The sequence below is a fragment of the Cotesia glomerata genome, linkage group LG1 (genome assembly GCF_020080835.1).
Source record: "Cotesia glomerata isolate CgM1 linkage group LG1, MPM_Cglom_v2.3, whole genome shotgun sequence".
Taxonomy (NCBI): domain Eukaryota; kingdom Metazoa; phylum Arthropoda; class Insecta; order Hymenoptera; family Braconidae; genus Cotesia; species Cotesia glomerata.
The window spans coordinates 34,842,020-34,865,067 of NC_058158.1; the positions used below are offsets into that span (position 1 = coordinate 34,842,020).

Here is a 23,048-nt window from a genome sequence, read left to right on the forward strand (position 1 = left end):
TTTTTATTTTTTTTAATTTCTAGATGTCAATTTTTTTTCTTTTTTTTTTTTTTGCTATAATTGGTTTGTTATAAAATTTTTAAAATTATTAAATATGAGCTACGTTAATTTTCATATAAATTCTCATTACTTTTGAAAACACGCACTAATTAAAGTTTCAAATAAAAATCCCAGAGAGCGCCAGCTTACGCGAGAGACTAAAAACTAAAAATGCGCACGCACCACTGATGTGTTCCTCCACGTATGACAGACTGACCTAGCCTAAAATACAAGTACAAGTGTAGCAGACAAAAATACGGCATTTAGAAAATTAAAAACTAACTTTAAAAATTAATAAGTTTCCATAAATTTAAATTAAAACAATTGAAAATGGTTTCCGTACTAAACACAGTGGATACCGGGCACGAGGACATGATCCACGACGCCGAGATGGATTATTACGGTCTGAGGTTAGCGACGTGTTCTAGTGACAACTCAGTTAAGGTATTTGATCTGAAAAACGGATCGCAGAGCCTGATCGCCGACCTGAAGGGCCACGATGGCCCAGTTTGGCAAGTCGCTTGGGCTCATCCTAAATTTGGAAACATTCTTGCATCCTGCAGCTATGACAGGTAACCATAGTTTGATAACAAGCATCAAAACAGCTTGTAGCTTTACGATACCGAAATTGAGAGACATCTGATAGTTTTTAGAATTTTTTTTTATCTATTTAATATCAAGAAAAATTTATTTTAAAAAATTCCACCCTTATAAGCTCTAAAAAAATATAAATACAATTTTTTTTAAATAATTTTCTAATTTTAGTTTAATTTTTAAAAAATTCCACTCATAGAAACTCAAAAAAAATATAAATGCAATATTTTAAATTTAGTTTAATTTAAAAAAAAAAATTCTAGCTTTACTTAGAAGCTCTAAAAAAAATATAAATCCAATTTTTTAAAAATAATTCTCTAAATTTAGTTTAATTTAAAAAAAAATTCCACCTTTAGAAACTCTAAAAAAATATAAATACAATTTTTTAAAAATAATTTTTTAAATTTAGTTTAATTTTTAAAATATTCCACCTTTAGAAGCTCTAAAAAAAATATAAATGTAATTTTTTAAAAATAATAATGATATTAAATTTGTCACTTGACAATTTTTTAATTTTTTTTAACAAATAAATTTATTCCAAAAAATTATTAAAAAAAAATTGCATTTTTAGTTTATTAAAATTCTCAAATGTCAATTTTTTTATAATTTTTTTTTGTCACAATTTATTTGTTACAAAAATTCTCAAAATTATCGACTAGCTGCTAAATTAATTTTCATAAAATAATTTTCTAAATTTACTTTAATTTAAAAAAAAAATTCCACCTTTGGAAGCTCTAAAAAAATCTAAATGCAATTTTTAAAAAATAATTTTATAACACTATTTTAATTTAAAAAAAATTAAGTGTAAAATAATTCCAGTATCGTTCTAAATTCACATCTAATTATTTATATCGATTAATTTCCAGGAAAGTAATGATATGGAAAGAGCTGGGAGAATGGAAAAAAATCTACGAGCACACAAGCCACGATTCCTCAGTGAACTCCGTAGCGTGGGCCCCCCATGAGTTCGGTTTGATTTTGGCATGCGGAAGTTCTGACGGTTCAATTTCAATACTTACCAACAACGGAGACAGCTGGAGCACCCAGAAGATACCAAACGCCCACACAATCGGCTGCAACGCAGTCAGCTGGTGCCCAGTAATCGACCCGACATTCGACGCAGCTTCTCACCAGAGAACAGGCACCGTAAAGCGCCTCGCTACCGGCGGGTGCGATAACTTAGTAAAGATCTGGAGAGAAGAAGGTGATCGTTGGGTTGAGGAAAATAAATTGGAAGCTCACAGTGACTGGGTAAGTGATAGGGGTTACGTGCGTTAATATCTCCGGACAAAATATCACTGCAATCAAATATTAAGGTAGTTGTTGCGTGATAAGCATTTCAACAGAAAATTATGAAATTTTTTTTATTGAAAGATAAATATATTAATAAGTCACTACCAAAATTTCAGATCAATTGACCGCACCGTTTTTGAGTAATTAATTTTCGAAATCGCATCTTTTACACGTAGAGGTATAGAGAGATGGTAAAGTTAGTATGAAATTATTTGGCCCACTCGAGTGGTACGCAAGATTTCATACTAACTTTATCATCTCTCTATACCTTTACGTGTGAAAGATACGATTTCGAAAATTAATTACTCAAAAACGGTGCGGTCAATTGATCTGAAATTTTGGTAGTGACTTATTAATATATTTATCTTTCAATAAAAAAAATTTCATAATTTTCTATTGAAATGCTTATCACGCAACAACTAACTTAATAAACGAAATATCATGAGAATTATTTATGAAACGATCGATATCGAACTAACTTTTTTGTGTAGTAAACAATTCAAAATTTGTCTGTATTAATTAAGCTGTAAATATTTGAAGAAATTTTTTTATAAGAAAATAATACCGATAATTAATAAATAAATTTTGACATTAAGAAATGAAGCTTTTAAGAAAATACTGTACCAGAAATTATTTCTGAGAAATTTTGTCGCGAGAAATTTTTTCATGTTAAAAAAGAAACGGTTACCATAAGCTTGTTACCGTGTTGTGCCCTTTAATTATAGATTTTTTGTGTTTATATAAAAATAGGCAACATATCTAGTGTCGAGGATATTTTGTCTGGAAATATTTCGTCGCGGAGATATTTTGTCTCGGGGATATTAACGCGTGTCACCAATGATAGGTACCTTTTGGAGTCTTGGATCTTGTTTAATTAATTAATTCTTCTTTATCTATTTTAAATTCAGGTTCGTGACGTCGCGTGGGCTCCAGCAGTCGGTCCACCACGCGCTGCATTAGCTTCTTGCTCGCAGGACAGACGCGTGGTAGTGTGGACATCTTCAGACTACGCCAGCTGGAAGCCCAACGTGTTGAATGTCTTCGACGACGTTATTTGGAACGTCAGCTGGTCGCTGACCGGCGGAATCCTTGCTGTCAGCGGTGGAGACAACAAAGTCTCGCTCTGGAGAGAAAACTCTGAAGGACAGTGGTCTTGTATTTCGGAGCTTAACAAAGGCCAGGGTAACCTTAACAACGCAGACCAACGGGTTCTCTAGTTCTCACATACTAACCTACAATATATCAATAAAAATGTATAATAATTAATAATTACCTTTTAATAATTATTTTTGTTTTGATAAATGTACGCTGTAAGTTTAGAGAATAGATTCTGGTTTTTATTATTGTACACAATCGATAGAAAATTTATTTGTATATCACGTACAGCTTCGGTAACTTTTATTGTTTAATTTAAAAGTTTCTTCTCTAATCCTGGGTGTAGAGAGAAGCCGTGAAGACAATGTCACGCTTGATAGCTGTGGAAGCTTCCTCCATTTTTTCTTTTAAAACAGTTTCACCGATTCTATTTGCCGCTGTTTTAACATCCTTCAGTGTGTCGTTTAATTGCTGGATGCAACGGACTATAATGCCTTCTTGGACTTCTGTAAGTTCCATTATTTTGGCAAACGGCTCTTCTCGAGCCCACTCATAAACAACTTCCACCAGACCGAAATTAAGTGGCTCGACTGTTTCCATTCCATATTGAAGCTCTATAGTTTCTATCTCTTGACGGATGCTGATTATTGTTTTCATTGTCTTTAAAAGAACAATTACTATTAATTAATTTGTACTACTTTAAGATTTTATTATTGAAGTTATACTTTTAGTAAATAAATTAATAAAAACTCTATGCCAATTCAACAACTTTTTTTCAACTAATTTTAATTTTTTAATATTTTTTTATGACAAAAATATAATCTATATTATTAAGAGAGTAAGCAACATTTTTTGGCCAGTGTATTTATATGATAAAATGGGTTTTTATTATTAAATTTGGCATCGTTGGAAAAGTCTTGACCTGGAGTTGCACCTTTTCATGGTTTTATATTATTCTCACCAATAGTCAATTTATGATGGTAAATATTAGGCTATACTTGAAAATGCTCTGTCTCTAAGTACATAATTAAGAAATGACCTTGTGTCTTGTGAACTATTGACATTTTTAAAGATATAAGCTCATCCCGATGTTACATTCATCAAGACCTTTCATTTGAGTACCTACATCATTTTTTCGTATATTTATATATATTATATATATGTATATATAAAAAATATATAACAATGCATGCGGGTACTCAAATGAAAGCTCTTGATCAGTGTAGCATCAGGATGAGCTTATATCTTAAAAAATGTCAATAATTAAGAACTGGCTTTGCTATCTTGTCAACTAATCATATTTTTTAAGATATAAGCTCATCTCGATATTAGACTCAATGAGACCTTTCCTTTGAGTACCCACATCAATTTTTCATATATTTTATATATTTATATATATTATAAATATGTATATATGAAAAATATATCAAAATGCATGTGGGTACTTAAATGAAAGCTCTTGATGAGTGTAACATCGGGATGAGCTTATATCTTAAAAAACGTCAATAGTTAAAAAAGTACGGTGCAATTTAACAATAGTCATTATTTAATAAAGCTTGCTAGTAATTTTTAAAATATTTAATTCTTATTTTTTTTATAACTCAAAAATTTTTTTATAAAAAAAAAAATCATTATTTTTGGCAAAGTCAATAATAAGTCGTTAATATAACATGAACTGTCCAACAAATTATCAATAAAATAAATGAATAAAATAATTACCTCTTTTAGCACAGCTAATTTAGGCTCCGGATCATTGTCCATCTTCTGCTGGAACACCAGAGCAGACAACAAAGCAGCTATCTCAGCTGGCTGTAGATTCGTTAAAATATTCCGATAAACCAACTCTGTTATTAATAATTCATGTGTGCCCATGTCTAACGCTACTCGACCTTTCAAAGTTACTGAAAATTTAAAAAAAAATTTCCAATTAATACCCTTCAATATAAATTAAACAATTATCATTATAATAAAATAAAATTGAATCCCGGAAAAAAATATTAAAGTTATGAAAAATTCATATTATTTCATTAAAGTTATTATAAAATAAAAATAATAATATTTTTTTTATTTTTTTTTTGTAACAAAAAATGGAGCGATCATTTTGTCCATGCTTGTTTTTCAGGAAAATTGTGGATGTGATACAATTATTATTATAATTTTAATGAAATAATATGAATTTTTCATAATTTTAATATTTTTTCCAGGTTTATTTTTTCCGATTACCAATAAAATTACCTCTATCATCAACATCAATGTACCCTAGAGTCTTCAAAACCTGAACCCTGTTCACATATTCAGGATAAAGTGCCAAACTTTCATCGCTCAATTGGAACTGCAAATCATGTAGCCGTTGTTCAAGCTCATTGCGTTCAAAGACTGCTTCAAAGTGCTGCTCCAAATTAGGCATCTTAGAAACTTTACTCTGAGCAATTTGCTTCTCCAACACCGCTAGATATTTAGACCTAGCTACATGATCAGGATGAGACACACTGGCCTCAACATACGGCTTCAAAATTCCCGAATTTTGGCTTGCCATCAGCGACATCGACATCAGATCCTGAAGAGCTGCTTGACACGTCGGACTCGGGGGGTCATTTTGAAACCTGGAAATCTTGCGCTTCTCACAATCCTTCAAAACCAAACTACAATCAGCGCCAATCATGCAGTTGGTAATTTCATTGATATGCTCGGACTTGATCGTCAAAAACGCGTGAGAGGGTACTCCTTCAGGTACAAAAATATTCCTCTTGGTCAGTGATAGTATCCTGTACCAATTTTCGGGTTTGTTCAATTTTTCCTGACTCTCATTTGAATTTTTAAGACACAATACATTGTACTCGCTCTCCGTTTTCTTCTGATTGACACTCAGCAGTACAGCAAGCTTACAATAATGATGTCTGTATGAAATAATCAGTACTTTCCCGGGAATCAAAGCCTTGGTAACTTTTTTCCCTTGGAACAAATGCGGGCTGAGTTTTATCCAGTCAACAATATACTCCATCGCTAGTTTGTAAAAGTCAGACAATTGTTTCTGAAATTCAGTCTCTGGAGGAAGTTTCGCCAGCGCTTCTTCCACTTCAATCAGCTCAGTCTTCCTCTTAGTAGTATCAGTAATCAGCGACAGCTCTTTGAAAGACCTGCGCATCATATCCTCGACACTAACCGACTCACTGACTCGCCTCAAATTCAGTACCATTGAGTAAGTAATTTTAAACTGAGACTGTAGGTTCTGCGGTTCGCCGCACATCATCGCTTTCAGGTCCATAAAATGGGGCACCTCTGTCTTGCACATTATAATAACAGTACCCGACTTGTCGTGTCCTCGGCGACCAGCGCGTCCGGCCATCTGAATGTACTCCGTAGGCAGCAGCCCGCGGAATTGTTTCCCATCGAATTTTCGTATCGAATCAAAAACAACAGTGCGAGCTGGCATGTTAATCCCCATCGCAAAAGTCTCAGTAGCGAATAATAGCTTCACCACTCCGTTTTGAAACAACAATTCAATTATCTCCTTCAAAATCGGGAGAATTCCGCTGTGGTGAACCCCGATGCCTCGCTCCAAGAGACTCTCCATCCGCTTGATCTGAGGCAATTCCCGATCCGCGTCGTTCAAACGTTTGATGCATTTTTTAAAAAAAGCTCTCACGTGTCCTTTCTCAGTCTCAGTCGTCAAGCAAACTGAAGTCAAGGAATCTGCGTTCATGTCACACCTATTTCTCGACAAAGTGAAAATAACTACCGGTAACTTCTCGTGTTCTTTTAAATGAGCTATAAAAGCTTCCCACATTGTCTTCTCTTGCTTTGGTGTCAATTGTATTCTCTTATTAACGTTCTTAATGTCCTGATTTTTGGGCTTCTTAGAATCCTTCAGCTGTTTAACTTTGTACCAGGTGTCTAAATTAAACTGGCCTTCTCCATCCAGAACCAAGAATCTGTCGTTGCGTGTCTTGCCGTCTGTTCCAGTGTACAGATAATGCTTCAGCGGTACCGGCCGCTTAAGGGTGCTTATTACAAACATTTTTCGCTTCTTTATATTACCAACCCAGTTGGCAAATATTAAAGGGTTTGGAACTGTCGCTGACAGCATGACAATATTGACATTAGGCGGTAATAAAATTACAATTTCTTCCCAAACATGTCCACGGTTTTCATCATTTATATAATGAACTTCGTCAAAAATTACATACTCAAGATCTCTTAGAACTTCGGATGCATTGTACAACATTGTTTGAAGAATTTCAGTCGTCATAATCAAACAATTAGCTGTTTGATTTATTTGAATGTCTCCGGTAACTAATCCAATACTTTCAAAGTGTTTGTTGCGTTTAAAGTCGCGGTACTTTTGATTGGACAAGGCTTTTATTGGCGAGGTGTAAATTACACGTGTCATGTGTCTTTGACTTAATGCAATTGCGTACTCAGCAACTGTTGTTTTACCAGCAGAAGTGTGAGCAGCTACAAAAACATTGCAGCCTTCTTCGAGCTTAATGATAGCTTGTTTTTGGAAAGTGTCGAGCTCGTAGTCGAAAGTGATGGCTGGTTTTGGCACACGTTTGTCGAAATCTGGAACAGGTACTGAAACGTCCAGCTGCTCAGCCCACTCTGCTAGCATTGATTTAGGTTTCTCCACGAGTTTTAGCACTGGAATGTGCGACTCGTCGATTAAGAGATCGTCAATCTCTTCGAGATTCGCAGCAGTGTCGTCGAATTTTTTAATCTCTTCTGTCTCTGTGGAGTTAGAAGATGACCAGAGACCTAGTTTGTTGCCTTCTTCATTGACCATCGCCATTAAATTGACTTTTTCTAGCTTGGTTTTGGGCTTTTTCTTGTGATAGTTCTTCGGCTCGTCTTTGGCGATGTCTTTCGGAGTGCAATTGTCGCTGCCAAACTCTACACCAGCTAGGAATCCTTTTGCTAGAGTACGTAAATTATTTTCTAGGTCCAGGTTCGATGCCGAGACTGTCTTGAGGACATCTGGCTCGTCGAATCCACCCGGCCAGAATGGGAAGTTACTCGAATTACCTGAAAATTAATTATTTTTAATTTTTAGAAATTAATTATTAAACTAGCAGCCTTGCAGTCACTATGTGACTGCCGTGACTTTTGAACTATAAATAAATAAAATTTTGCTTTATTAAATAATGACTTTTGTTAAATTGCACTGCATTTTCTTAAATTTTGACGTTTTTAAAGATATAAGCTCATCCCGATGTTACACTCATCAAGAGCTTTCATTTGAGTACCTACATGCATTTTTATATATTTTTCATATATTCATATATATAAATATATAAAATATATGAAAAATTGATGTGGGTATTCAAATGAAAGGTCTCGATGAGTGTAACATCGGAATGAGCTTATATCTTTAAAAATGTAAATAGTTGACAAGATAGCAAAGTCAGTTCTTAATTATTGACATTTTTAAAGATATAAGCTCATCCCGATGTTACACTCATCAAGAGCTTTCATTTGAGTACCCACATCAATTTTTCATATATTTATATATATGAAATATATATAAAAATGCAAGTGGGTACTCAAATGAAAGGTCTTGATGAGTGTAATATCGAGATGAGCTTATATCTTTGAAAATGTCAATAGTTCACAAGATACAAAGTCATTTCTTAATTATTGACATTTTTTTAAGATATAAGATCATCCCGATGTTACACTCATCAAGAGCTTTCATTTGAGTACCCACATCAATTTTTCATATATTTATATATATTATATATTTATATATATTTTATATTTATATATATATATATATATATATATATATATATATATATATGCATATATATATATATATATATATATATATATATATATATATGAAATATATATAAAAATGCATGTGGGTGCTCAAATTAAAGGTCTCGATGAGTGTAACATCGGGATGAGCTTATAACTGTAAAAATGTTAATAGTTCACAGAATACAAAGTCATTTCTTAATTATTGACATTTTTTAAGATATAAGCTCATCCCGATGTTACACTAATCAAGAGCTTTCATTTGAGTACCCACATGCATTTTGATATATTTTTCATATATACATATATATAATATATATAAATATATAAAATATTGATGTGGGTACTCAAATGAAAGGTCTCGATGACAGTAACATCAGGATGAGTTTATATCTTTAAAAATATCAATAGTTTACAAGATACAAAGTCATTTCTCAATTATTTTGCTTATTCTCTTAATAATATAGATAATTGATAAATTACAACCTTGAACGCCTTCCATTGGTGGACCAGGTGCTCGCGACATTGACATCGAGTTTTTGGCATTCTCGCCGGCTCCCAGAAGGACATCCTCGCGCATGTGGGCAATCCGTCCAGTAATCGGGTCCCGGTCATATTTTAAAACTGTACCGAGCGGTGACAAATCATACTCCAGAAGCGACAAAATATTCGGCTCTCGGGGCCAGTACAGCTGGACATTTTCCACCTGGTGGATCGGTAGTTTCTCCGGGCATTCGATGTACTCGCATAATTCATCTCTGATGTCCGGCAAAATTGGCGGCGCACCATAGGTCTTTAATAAATAATAATTAAATATTTATTAAGAAATTAATACATTATTTTTTAAATAATACATAAATAAATAAATTAAATAAGGAATTATTGTTTATAACAATTATTTATTATTTATCAATCCTAACCTCAGTCAAAATTTCCTCTGTCGATAAGCTCATTGTGATTTTCAACCTGTTGAATTTTTAAAATTAAAAAACAATTTTATATTTTAATGTCATAATTTTTAAAAATATATTCTTAATAATATATATTTAATTAAATATAAATTTATATTTATTTTATTTATTCCGGGTTATTCTGTTGTAAAATGAAGTTGTTTACTTGTTTAATTGTGTTTTTGTTTCACACTGACATCTACAGTAAAGTTATAAAAATTATTTTCAAATAATTATAATTAAAAATAAATTTATAATTAATACCTTTATTATAAATAAAAAAAAAATTATTTCAATTAATTTTTCAATAATTTATCAAATAAATTATTTAAAAATTAAATATTTTAACACAAAATAAAAAAATTATTATTTTTCTTATATTTGGTAGCACTGAATTTCATTCGTTTGATTTCTAACGTACTTTAAAGCTTGCGTGTGGTGTAAACAACTTCAATAGTGTTTTTTCACCACAAGTAAATATTTAGTGTTTTAAAAAAAAATTATATATATTTTTTACAGTATAAATTATTAATAATTAAAATTCCGCCAAACTTGTGAAAAAAAATACTTTTTTTTTTTTACAAAATAGTGATAAAAAAAATATATAACAATGCCGGGAGTAAACAATTTAAAGGAACTAATTAGACAAACATTTGATGAAACCCAGGCTAAGAAAACTTGTCACAAAAAACACGTGGAGAGACTAACTAAAATATTAAACAAAGTAAGTATTTATTTATAATTAAAATTATTATCCTAGCTTATTAAATCAGTCAAAAAATCTATGAAAATTAAGTTAGCCGACATCTAAAAATTTTTACAAAAAAATTTCATTCATTAAAAACTTGAAAAACTATAACTGCAATTTTTCGAAAATATTTAGTTTTAATTTTATTAATGAAAAAAAAAAAATTACGTCGGCTAACTTTAGAATTGTAAAAAATGTAAACATAACCTACTGTAGCTAACTTAAATGTAGCACATATTTAATAATTTTAAAAATTTTTATAACAAATAAATTATGGGAAAAAAAAAATTGACATTTAGAAATTTAAAAAAATAAAAAATGGAATTTTTTAAAAATAATTTTTTGGTATAAATCTTTTTGTCAAATAAAATTAAAAAATTGTCAAAGGACAGCTAACTTTAATTTCATCCTACTGTATAATTTTCAGCATGACCTTGAAGAATTCACAAAGACATACATAAAATTTTTACAACTCGCAACATGCGCTGGCGAAACAAATCCTCATGCAGAAAATTTTTTAGACTTTACCGTCAAATTTTCCATGAGCTTACCACCTCATGAAAACCTTGACGAGTCTCAGACAGAGGATGAAGACGAAGACTCGGTATCACTCTCAACCTTCGCATTAAAAATCTTCAATTATTGCCAAGAGAAGCACGAAGCACAAGACAAGACAGTAAGAATGCGAATTTGCCAATTGGTAAATAAAATGTTGAGGTCGATGCCCGACAACGCAATAGTAGACGATCTACTATTTGAAAGTCTCCAGAAAGTTTTGATCTCCCGTTCCATCGACAAAGCCCCGAAAGTCCGAACGCAAGCCATGGCCGCTCTAGGACGTCTCCAGGAGCCAGATAATCCCGACTGTAAAGTCAAACAATTGTATTTTTGCCATCTCAGAAGCGACCCTTGCGCTGACGTTCGTAAAATAGTTATTGAGAATTTAAGCGCAAACCGTGAAAGCATAAAAGAAGTTAGCTTCAGAATTAATGACGTCCACGAATCTGTCCGCAAAGCTGCTTATTTATTCATCAGCAAGATTAGAATAGACACTTTTACTATAAAGCAGCGTGTAAGATTCTTTAAAGAGGGATTAAATGATCCGTCTAAAAAAATCCAAGACGTAGTCTGCAATAAATTGTTAAAAACTTGGTGTGAGTATTTTAACAACGAATATTTAAGATTTTTAACAGCTCTGGACCCTCAAACATTTCAAAAAACTTCAGTGCAAGTTTTAAACCTCATATTCGAGCAATCAGAGCGGGATAAATTGATCCGACAGCTTCCACTGGAGCTGGAGAGTAAGTTAATTCCAGTTAACGCACTGACGAGCGAGAATGTTTTGTACTGGCGATGTTTAATAGAATATCTTTGCAAAGAATCTTGTGAAGAAAAGCTGGAAGAGTGTCGCCCTGAGCTCACGCATTTTTGTCAGTATATTCACGAATATCAAGCTATAATGGTTAGCAAAAGCTTCACGCCCTTAGAAGAGGCCACGCAGGGATTTATATTGTCCCAGTTGTACAATATCGCGAAGAGTTACGAGTTAAGTGACGAAGTAGGCCGAAGGAATCTAGACAAGCTTATCTGTGAGACTTTGCAGAGCGAGAAGTGCTCTGTTGCTATCACAGAACTGATTACTCTTTACTACGAGAAGGTTGAGCAAGATGTTGACAGGCGGCTGGAGAACTTAGCGCATATTATCAGTGAAATTCGTATGCCTACTACGAAATCTAGTGTGGAAGTAGAAGAGATCACTGATAGTCAGCAGCACGAGCTGAAAATGCTTCAAGCGAAAAAGCAGATTGATTTGCGCTGTCTTGAAGAGAAGCTGTACTGCAAGACAGAAGAGCGAGATTTTATTGAGGCTCAGAAAATAAAGGAGAAGATTGATGCATTGACGGAGGAAATAAAACACCTGGCTGAGTCTGTGAACCCAGTTGCGGTGATGGAGGTTGAGAATTATGAAGAGAAAAATGACCCTGAGACGATGTTAAGGTGTTTAACAATTGCTTGTTGTATGGCTCAAGTTGCTTCTGTAAAAACTCTAAACTCGGTGCTCAGGAGTCTTTATGATAATTTGGTGTTTCCGAGTTTAACACATCAAGATCGGAATGTTCATATACTGACGCTTAAAGCAGTTGGTATTTTTTCTATGCTGGATGAGAAGCTTGCTAAGGAGCGGTTTTGGCATTACCTTATGTACTTTACTGAGGAGGAAAACAGCACTGATTTATGGATAATTTCTTTGAAAGTTGTTTTTGATTTACTGCTGCGTTACGGTCTTGAGACTTTTAACATCTCTAATGAAGTTGATAGTACAGTTAATATTACGGGTAATGATACTCAAAGAAGCAGAAAAAGTCGCTCGTTACATCGCTTGTACAGCAATACTTCCGCGAGCTTAATTGCTGAGAGTCTGGTGTCTGATATGTCAGAAAATTCAGAGAAAAATTTGATTACTATTATGACGGCTTTGTGCGACAATAGCGATGAAAACATTCGTACTATTGCTACGGAAGGTCTGTCGAAGTTGCTGCTGCATCAAAGATTGTCTAGTGTGAATTTGGTGGTAAGATTCTTGATCATGTTGTTCAATCCTGCGAATGAAGGATCCACGGAGCTTAATGGTACCCTCAAGACTTTCTTTAAGTACTATCCTACTGTGGTGCCGAATAGTCAGGAAGTATTGGAACGGGCGTTCATGCCTACTCTAAGGATGATATGTAGAGCGCCTAATGAGAGTCCTCTTATGGCCATCGAGCTTGAAAATGTCGCGGCTTTTATTCTACAGCTGACAGATTGCACACTTGTAAAATCGAGGTCTGATTATACGGTTCATAATAATTTAGCTGTTGTTATTCTGGCTGCGGCTCTTAATGATGATGAGGAAATTGACCGCAGTGTTCTTCTCAAATGCTTGAAGTATCTTAATGTTGATCTTACTAGTGATCAAATGAAGGAAGACTTGATCTCTACGATCGATGACGTCGCTGTTAATGTAAGTTATGATTATAATACTAAAGTTAGCCGACGTTTTTGATTTTTTTTTTTATAATTAAATTAAAACAAAAAAAATATTTTTTTACAATTCCACTTACAGATTTTCATATTTTTTACTAATGAAAATATTTTTTTATTAGTTAGTTAGTTAGCTACAGATTTCTAGTGTATAGGCGTGATAACGCCCCTTTACACTCCTAAGCCTTATCATTTGCTTAAATATTTTTTTATTATTTTATGATAATTTTTATAATAAAAAAAAAATCGAAAAATTTTTAACTGTCGGCTCATTTAGTTTTCAATAATACTAAAGTTAGCCGACGTTTCTAATTTTCTTTATTTATTAAATTGGAACAAAAAAATATTTTTAAAAAATTGAACTTAAAATTTTTCAAATTTTTTACAAATGAAAATTTTTTGTTATTATTTTGTGATAATCTTTATAATAATAATAATAAAAAAAAAAAAAAAAAAAAAAAATTAACCGGTGACATTAGCCGAGTCGTCTAAGGCGCATGGCCTATAGAGAACTCGGACTAACTTATCGGCCAGGCGTGGGTTCGAATCCCAAGTTGGTCTTAGAAACCAACTTGGTTGATATTCGGCCCTTGCCACGTAGGTTAAGATTTACACAACCCAAAAAGACCCCAACGTACCACTCCCAACAGTTAAAAGTCGGCGATATGACCACAGCAGTTAAAACCGACTCTAAATAATAATTAATAAAAAAAAAATTTTTAGATGTCGGCTAACTTAGTTTTCAATATTACTAAAGTTAGCCGACGTTTTTAATTTTTTTATTTATTAAATTGGAACAAAAAAATATTTTTAAAAAATTGCACTTATAATTTTTCAAGTTTTTTACAAATGAATTTTTTTTTTCTTATTATTTTTAATAAATTTTTCAATAAAAAAAATTATAAAAATTTTTAGATGTCGGCTAACTTGATTTTTATTAGTTTTCATGTTATAATTATCAATTTTTATTTATTTATTTATAAAAATAATTTTTTTTTTTCAGCTACAATCTCACGAAAGAAATCTCAGAATTTGTATAAATCAATTTAAAAAGAAAATAGAGGGAGTACCTGAACAAGAAGTTGATAAACAAGACGGAGCCGAGGGTGAAGGCGAAACTGAAGGAACTGAGGATGAACAGGACCAAGAACAAGAGTAGGATCATCTGGACATTCAAGATGATTAATTAATTAATTTTTAATAATTTGAGCAATTTAATTTTAACTCTTAACGTTAAACAGATATTTAAATAAATTTTGTACTCTTTTTAAATAATATTTGTTATTATTTTTTAAAAATAGTTTTTAGAATTTTTTATATTAAAAATAATTATTTTTGATCCTAATTAGCGCAATTAGCAGCCAGCTTATCGCTGTAAGTAATTTCTGTAATTTCCACTAATAAAAACAAAATTTCAACACCAGATGGAGTTAAAATTTGTTTTGATTCAGATGCTTGGAAACTTCAAACAGAAATTCAACATCGACGTTTCTAAGAAAACCAAACTTGTATAAATAGTAAAATTAAGTGAATAAAATTAATAATGAATAATTTAGATAAACCACAAATCATTTGTCATATTGAAAAGTCAGTAGACTATTCACTGTTTGACGCTAAATGGATTCCGTGCAGCGCGAAGTTTGTGGTTATGGGCTCGACACCTCGTGGGTCCGGAGTGATACAAATCTATGAAGTGTCTAGTGGACAATTAAAACTGATTAAGAGCATCGATCGTTCAAACCCCATGAAATGTGGAACATTCAAAGCTTCTAGTTTGCGAGATCGTTTTTTAACAACCGGCGATTTTAAAGTAAGTACAATTATAATGACATTAAACTTGGCAGTCACTTGATCATTTTTTAATTTTTTTTTTTAACAAACAAATTTTTTTTTTAAATTGCATTTTTTATTGTTTTAAATTTCTACTTGTCAATTTTTTTTGGCAAAATTTATTTGTTACCATAATTCATAAAATTATTTAATATTTGCTAAATTAATTTTCATAAAATTACACCATAATTGTAATCATCATTGTAAAAAGATTTATGAAAATTCATTTAGCAGATATTTAATAGTTTTAAGAATTAAAAAAAAAAATTATCTCATGATATTAAAGTTAGCAGTCTTAACAAATTTTTTAAATTTTATTTAACAAACAAATTTGTTCCAAAAAATTATTTAAAAACAATTGCAGTTTTAACTTTTCAAAATTTCTACATGCCAATTTTTTTTTTTTGATAAAAATTATTTGTTACCATAATTGTTAAAATTATTTAATATTTGTTAAATTAATTTTCATAAAATTACATCATAATTGTAATCATCATTGTAAAAAAATTAATGAAAATTAATTCAGCAGATATTTAGTAATTTCAAGAATTTTTTTAACAAATAAATTATATCAAGATATTAAAGTTAGCAGTATTAACAATTTTTTAGTTTTATTTAACAAACAAATTTGTTCCAAAAATTATTTTTTAAAAATTGCAATTTTAACTTTTTAAAATTTCTACGTCAATTTTTTTTTCCATAATTTATTTGTTAAAAAAATTCTAAAAATTGTTAAATTTCTGCTAAATTAATTTCCGTAATTATATCAAAAAAATTAGGAAAAAAAAAATTACCTGTAGAAATTTTAATAAATGAAAAATGCATTTTTTTTTAATGATTTTTCAAGAAAAATTTGTTTGTTAAAAAAATAACTAAAAAATGTTCAAGACTGCTAACTTTAATGTGATAAAAAATTAATCTAACTTGACATAATTTTTCAGGGAAAATTGAATATTTATAACCTGGAAGATCCATCGGTGCCAGTTTACTCAGCAAACGCACACAGCGAAATAATAAACGCAATTGATGGTGCTGGAGGTCAAAGTGTTGGCCATGGAGCTCCTGAGATAGTGACTGGCTCAAGGGACGGCAGTGTCAAGGTCTGGGACCCCAGGCAAAAAGGTCGACCTGTCGCTGTGTTTGAACCCAAGGAAGGTGACAGCAGACGTGACTGCTGGTCTGTCGCATTCGGTAATTCTTATAACTCAGAGGAACGTGTCGTGGCTGCTGGTTACGACAATGGAGATGTCAAGATGTTTGATCTCAAGGCGATGTCTCTCCGCTGGGAGAGCAATCTCAAGAACGGTGTCTGTGGTCTTGAGTTTGACAGGAAAGATATCCCGATGAACAAACTCGTCGCTACGACTTTAGAATCAAAATTTTATTTGTTTGATCTCAGAACTCAGCACCCGAAACGGGGGTTCGCTTATCTCACTGAAAAAGTAAGTAGTATTTTATGACACAGATTTTATGTTGATTTTCTTAGATAAAAATTTTATGACAATTTTAAGAAGTTAAATATAATTTTTAAATAAACTAGTACCTTTTTTAATTATTTAAATATTTTTCCAGGCTCATAAATCAACAGTTTGGTTGGTAAAACATTTACCTCAGAATCGTGAAATATTTATGACTTGTGGTGGGGGTGGATCTTTGTGCCTTTGGAAATAGTAAGTAATTTTTTTTTTATTTATTTTTTTATAATAATAAAATCAGCAGAAATTTGACAATTTTCACTATAAAAAAAAATTATTTTATGGCATTAAAGTTAGCAGTCACTTAATAAGTTTTTAATTTTTTTTTAACAAATAAATTTGTTCCGAAAAATAATTTTTAAAAAATTGCATTTTTAATTTGGTAAATTTCTACACTTCAATTTTTTTTTTTTGTCATAATTTAATTGTTAAAAAAATTATTAAAATTTAATGTCATTATAGTTAGCAATCACTTAATAAGTTGTTAATTTTTTTTCACAAATAAATTTGTTCCGAAAAATAATTTTTAAAAAATTGCATTTTTAAATTGTTTAAATTTCTACACTTCAATTTTTTTTGTCATAATTTAATTGTTAAAAAAATTATTAAAATTTAATGTCATTATAGTTAGCAATCACTTAATAAGTTGTTAATTTTTTTTAACAAATAAATTTGTTCTGAAAAATAATATAAAAAAAATTGTATTTTTACTTTTTTAAAATTTCTACATTTCAATTTGTTTTTTCTTTTTTTTTGTGATAATTTGATTGTTAAAAAAATTATTAAAATTAAATGACATTAAAGTTAGCAATCTCTCGATAAGTTTTCAATTTTATTTAATAAGTAAATTTGCCCCGAAAAATTATTTCTAAAAAATTGCATTTTTCATTTATTTAATTTTCTGTGTCAATTTTTTTCCTCATTTTCTTTGACATAATTTAATTGTTAAAAAAATTCTTAAAATTATAAAATATCTGCTAACTTAATTTTCATTAAAATTTAATAAATATCTGCTAAATTAATTTTCATAAATATTTTTAATAAATTTGCTTGTAATTTTTTTTAATTTCTAAACATAAAATTTTTTTCATAAAAATTTAATTTTTTATATAAATCCAAAAAAATGGACATGTCTGTTAATTTTACCATCATATTATTTTTAAAATAAATACTGAGTGTTAATTGTTGATTTTCCAATTAATAGTAATTACCCAGAGAAGAGGAAACAAATGGACGTGGATGGAATAGCCTACGGAGTAGTTGGAAGTGTTGATTTATTACAAAATAGTATAATATCCTCGCAACCTGTCAGTTCATTTGACTGGTGTCAAGATAAAGCTGGTCTTGCTGTCTGCACGTCATTTGATCAGTGTTTAAGAGTCCTTGTTACCACTAAATTAAATCTTTATTAATTTATAAATCATTTTATTATTTATTTTTACTAGTTTTAATTTGAAATTCGCTTGAGAAAATATTTTATATACAATTTTAATGATGGTGGACCTTGAAATACGTTACGAGCAAATTTTAATTATTAAAAACTCGACTAGCAGCGCCTCTATTGGCGAAAAATATTTTTGGCGCCGAAAGGAAGTTTAAAATTTTAGTCCGCTTCAGCTGTTAGAGGCGCTGCACTCGAGTTTCGGTAAAAAAACAAGTGCACAGAATTCACTCAAAAAATTATTGTAATTATAGTTTAATTACAACGAAAAAATTAAGTATTAGATAGTAAAATAATATTTTGATATTTTTTATGAACAATAACTTGATCTTGAATTATAAAGTTTATTTTCTTTTACTTGTTTATTTTATCGAACAATTTGTGTTGGTTAATAAAATAATTTTAAACATACAGTACAATTTAATTAATCATAAATAATAAATTGAACCATAATAAAATAAACAAAAAGTACCGGGTACTGTTTTAAATATGTACGGTTTTGAATCAGCTGATTAAAAAAGTTTGTAAAATGGCGGGTGTGCTGTTTGAAGATATTTTTAACGTAAAGGACATCGATCCTGAAGGAAAAAAATTCGACCGGGGTAAGTAGATTTTAAATGTTATATTTTTTATCAATAAGTGTTTTATGATTTGTGTGAGTGGAAATTCCCAAAGATTCAAAGTTTGTGTCATAAAATTCCAATTAAAATACCGACAACAACACAGCGTTATTCTGTATCAGCCGCTTGTGTATATATACGTATAGTATTTATTTGATGTTGAGAACATTCCAGTAACCTTGAACTAATTGATACAGGTTTTGTTTTCATAGATTTGTAAATCATGATTCAACGTTAGATAATTTTTTTTATCACTTATAAATCTATTTTCGTAGCATCTATTGATGTCAAACAAAATATTATGTCAGGTATGGAATTTTTTTTTATTCACTATTGTTACACCTAATTGTTAATCCAATTTTATTATTATTTTTATTTTATATTATTATATTTTATATAATATAAAATTACATACTTACTTCAAAAAATGATTCTAAAATTAATAAAAAGATAATTAAGGATTTAAATGAAAAATTTAAAACTAAAAATAAATTTTCTTATAAAACTATTATTAAAAATTATTCTAAATATATTATGAAAATTAAGTTAGCTGACATTTAAAAATTTTTAGAATTTTTTTTATTGAAAAAATTATTACGAAAAAATAGAAAAAATTTTCATTTGTAAAAAATTAAATAAACTATAAGTACATTTTTTAATAATTATTTTTTAGTTCTAATTTAATAAATGAAAAATAATCAAAAAATTAAAAATGTCAGTTAATTTTAGTATTATAATATATTTTATGCTAAAAAAATTATAATTATAGATTATAACAGTCTAAATTTATATAAAATAAAAAAAAATATGAAAATTAAGTTAGCCGACGTTTAATAATTGTTAGAACTTTTTTTATTACAAAAAAATAGAAAAAAAAATTTTCATTTGTAAAAAACTTTAAAAACTGTAAGTGCAATTTTTAAAAAATATTTTTTCGTTCTAATTTAATTATTAAAAAAAATTAAAAACGTCGGATAACTTCAGTATTATTGAAAACTAAGTTAGCCGACATCTAAAAATTTTTAGAATTTTTTTTTTACTATAAAAATTATCACAAAATATTAAAAAAAATTTTTTCATTTGTAAAAAACTTGAAAAATTTTAAGTGCAATTTTTAAAAAATATTTTTTCGTTCCAATTTAATAAATAAAAAAATTAGAAACATCGGCTAACTTTAGTATTATTGAAAACTAAATTAGCCAACGTCTAAAAATTTTCAGAATTTTTTTTTTATTAAAAAAATTATTGCAAAAATTTTAATTTGTAAAAAACTTTAAAAACTGTAAGTGCAATTTTTAAAAAATATTTTTTTGTTCTAATTTAATTATTAAAAAAAAATTAAAAACATCGGCTAACTTAACTTTTATAAAATAAATTTGTTTTCAAAGCTATAAAAAGCTAGAAATTAATATCCGTTAATCAGAACCGTTTATCTAAAAGTAAACATTGAAGATTGCGCAATGATGCACAATTTAACCGAATCGTTAATGCTCTTGCGTCAGCTATGTAGGCGACAGTGCATATATGTATTTTGCACATAAAAAGAAAAACTATGTGTACATATAAATCCATCAAGATTAAAAACTGTGAAATAAAATATCTGCGGAAAATGTTTTCATCAGCCAAGATAAAACGTCCTTTAAAGTAATGTAAATATAAATATAAATTTATGAATAACCAGTGCAGAAATGAAGAATAGAAACATTAAAAAAAAAAACATCCACAGGGAGTTTCTCTCGTTATCATACGACCCAGTGAGTCACGAGATGAAATCCAGTCAATTTGATAGACATTCTGATACATAAATATATAAAGAGATCTATATTCATATCATCAGCATCACCATCAACATCTATCCAACTATTGACATAAATACAAAGATTTTTCGCGTGGTAAATTTTTTTATTTCTATTCGCCGCGTTCTCAATTTCCGGTCCCCAGGAGGGTGCGAATCTATAATATACGTTCTCTTTGGACTTCCACGTGTAACCTAGAATCTCTTGAGCTTGTACATATATGTAAGTACATTACATATATGCTCTTACGAGGGTGGTTTTACGATGGAAGGAAGAGGAAGAAGAAGAGAAAGAGGTCTGAGGGTGAACTTGTGTCTTTAGTAAGTTCTTGGCAAGCGTTTACGTTTTACTTTATCAGATATAACTATTGTCAGTGTGCTATGTACTGAACTGGTAATGGTAATGGTAAATGTAAATATAAATGTACTTGTAGTCGTACTTGTACTCGTGAGGGTGGATAAGAGGAGATCGGTAGACGGGGGTTACTGCGGCCCGGTCGATGCAGCGATGTTCCCGCAGCAGCGCATAGCACCAGCGCCAAAGCAACATCGCATTTGCCGTTTTATGGCCCAATATATGTACGTACTTCGCACATGTATTTGCAGAATATATATTCTTTAGTATGTACACTATCGAGCTACAAAATCCAGTTGAGAAGCAAAAACAAGGAGCTGAGAGTTGGAAAAAGACCGATTTTAACGAGAAGAGGGGCTAAACTCGTATTCGCAAACTACAACTACAACTAAACGGTTAGGTTGATATTGCTGGTGATGTTGATGACTGTGGTGGGGACTGACACGGTCAAGGTCACTCTTTGCTTCAAGGTTGCGCTGGAGATGTCATCTCGACGGGGAAATGCAGAACCGGGTATATTATACACTAGTGTATTGATGTTTCCAGTGGTTGCTTTTTTACACTCCAAAATTTATCTATTTAATTCTCCACCGGAACTCGGTGCATTTATATTCATTTCTCGGGAAAAATTCATAGATCTATTTATTTATTCAAATTTATCATGATGGGTATCAAAGCTTTACTTTTTGAATTTTTTAAATTATTCTGTGAATTTACATTCTTTTTTTTTAAAGTAAAATTATCAGCGGTCACTGATAGAAGGATTTGTTTATATTTAATAAGCTTTATTAATTGTTAATAAATAATTTTTTAATATCATAGAATTTAATAAATATTTATTAACAGTTAATAAATTATTTATTAAATACGATTTATTAAGTACAATTTATTAACTGTTAATAAATATTTATTAATGGTTAATGAATATTTGTTAACTTTTAACAAATATTTATTTAAAATAAAAAGCAAAAATAGCCATTTTCTTTTAACCCTATAGCTGGAATACATGATAATAATTCAATTTACTAAATAAATTAATGTTTTTAATATTTAAAAATATAAAAGATAATTATGAGCTGTGATAGAATTTGGTATTTTACAATAAATGTTATTGAAATGTAATATAATTAATGAAAATAATTTATAAAGATGATTTTTATTTATAAGCAATCTTCGTATTATATGACATTGCAAGCGAAACAAATTCACTCAAAAAAATATTTATTAACTGTTAATAAATATTTAACTATTAATAAATACTTATTAACTATAAATAAATATACTTTCCTCTCAAATAAATATTTATTAGATGTTAAAAAATATTTATTAAAATTTAATAAATTAAATAATTGTCTTCAAATAAATTAAATTATTAATAGTTAAATTCTTCTAAGCACGAGCTTAAAATCAATATTTTTATTTACTTTTACAATTTAGTTTGGAGTTAAACGAAACTTTAGCTTTATTATTTTAAAAAGTGACTGCTCGTTAAGCCAAAGAATCTCGTTGCGGTAAATGTACGACGTAATTATTATTATTAATTATAATTATCCGTAATTAATACCGAAGTTTCTGGTACAGCGATTGTGTGATAATTTGTAGTTAGCACAGGATATAGCATAATTAACTTCATTTTTTCTCCAAAACGATCAATGTCATGGTTTACCGCAGAAACATTTGTTCTTTTAATTTACTATACAATAATTTAAATACTTTTCTTCTTCTTCTAATATAAAGATACATTTTTCAGGTAGTTAGTGTCATTAAAATGTCTTTAGTTTTCGTGAACATCCCACAATGATAACAACTAGATACCCCCCGGGTTATATTTATCTCAAATAAGGAAGAAATAGAGAAATAGATAGAGATGTAAGAAGAAATAAGACCAAATGGAACATAATAATATCCTCGACGGTAACATGAACCGTGAGCTTCAAGTCACGTGCTTGTGTCGTAATTCGATCCATGTTTTTTACCATTTATTTATTATTCTGGTTTCTTATACACGTGTACCGATCTCGATACAATATATATA

At 30.0% G+C, this 23,048-nt stretch overlaps 5 protein-coding genes across 5 annotated transcripts in view; 4 read left to right on the forward strand and 1 right to left on the reverse strand.

Annotated features, from left to right (window-relative positions):
• Positions 1-222: 222 nt before the first annotated feature.
• LOC123260148 (protein SEC13 homolog) lies at positions 223-3,274 on the forward strand. Its single transcript, XM_044721132.1, has 3 exons — positions 223-611; positions 1,500-1,884; positions 2,835-3,274. Exons 1-3 carry the CDS (start codon positions 370-372, stop codon positions 3,141-3,143), a joined length of 936 nt encoding a protein of 311 aa, XP_044577067.1. The 5' UTR covers positions 223-369; the 3' UTR covers positions 3,144-3,274.
• Positions 3,240-9,842, reverse strand: LOC123260140 (helicase SKI2W). The gene is made up of 5 exons (XM_044721119.1): positions 9,699-9,842; positions 9,265-9,571; positions 5,257-8,043; positions 4,741-4,922; positions 3,240-3,681 (listed from the first exon to the last, which is right to left on the reverse strand). Exons 1-5 carry the CDS (start codon positions 9,729-9,731, stop codon positions 3,352-3,354), a joined length of 3,639 nt encoding a protein of 1,212 aa, XP_044577054.1. The 5' UTR covers positions 9,732-9,842; the 3' UTR covers positions 3,240-3,351.
• A 412-nt stretch (positions 9,843-10,254) lies between these two features.
• LOC123274582 (condensin complex subunit 3) lies at positions 10,255-14,930 on the forward strand. Its single transcript, XM_044742270.1, has 3 exons — positions 10,255-10,452; positions 10,904-13,477; positions 14,501-14,930. Exons 1-3 carry the CDS (start codon positions 10,339-10,341, stop codon positions 14,654-14,656), a joined length of 2,844 nt encoding a protein of 947 aa, XP_044598205.1. The 5' UTR covers positions 10,255-10,338; the 3' UTR covers positions 14,657-14,930.
• Positions 14,931-14,935: 5 nt separating this feature from the next.
• On the forward strand, positions 14,936-18,337 carry LOC123274589 (dynein axonemal assembly factor 10). The gene is made up of 4 exons (XM_044742281.1): positions 14,936-15,307; positions 16,269-16,769; positions 16,900-16,997; positions 18,007-18,337. The coding sequence occupies exons 1-4, from the start codon at positions 15,041-15,043 to the stop codon at positions 18,212-18,214; spliced, it is 1,074 nt and encodes a 357-aa protein (XP_044598216.1). The 5' UTR covers positions 14,936-15,040; the 3' UTR covers positions 18,215-18,337.
• A 420-nt stretch (positions 18,338-18,757) lies between these two features.
• LOC123274598 (DNA-directed RNA polymerases I, II, and III subunit RPABC3-like) overlaps positions 18,758-23,048 on the forward strand; it is a 41,575-nt gene continuing 37,284 nt past the window's right edge. The window contains exon 1 of the mRNA XM_044742298.1: positions 18,758-18,845. Coding sequence (XP_044598233.1) covers positions 18,773-18,845 — 73 coding nt within the window. The 5' untranslated portion in view covers positions 18,758-18,772. The remainder of the gene's footprint in view (positions 18,846-23,048) is intronic.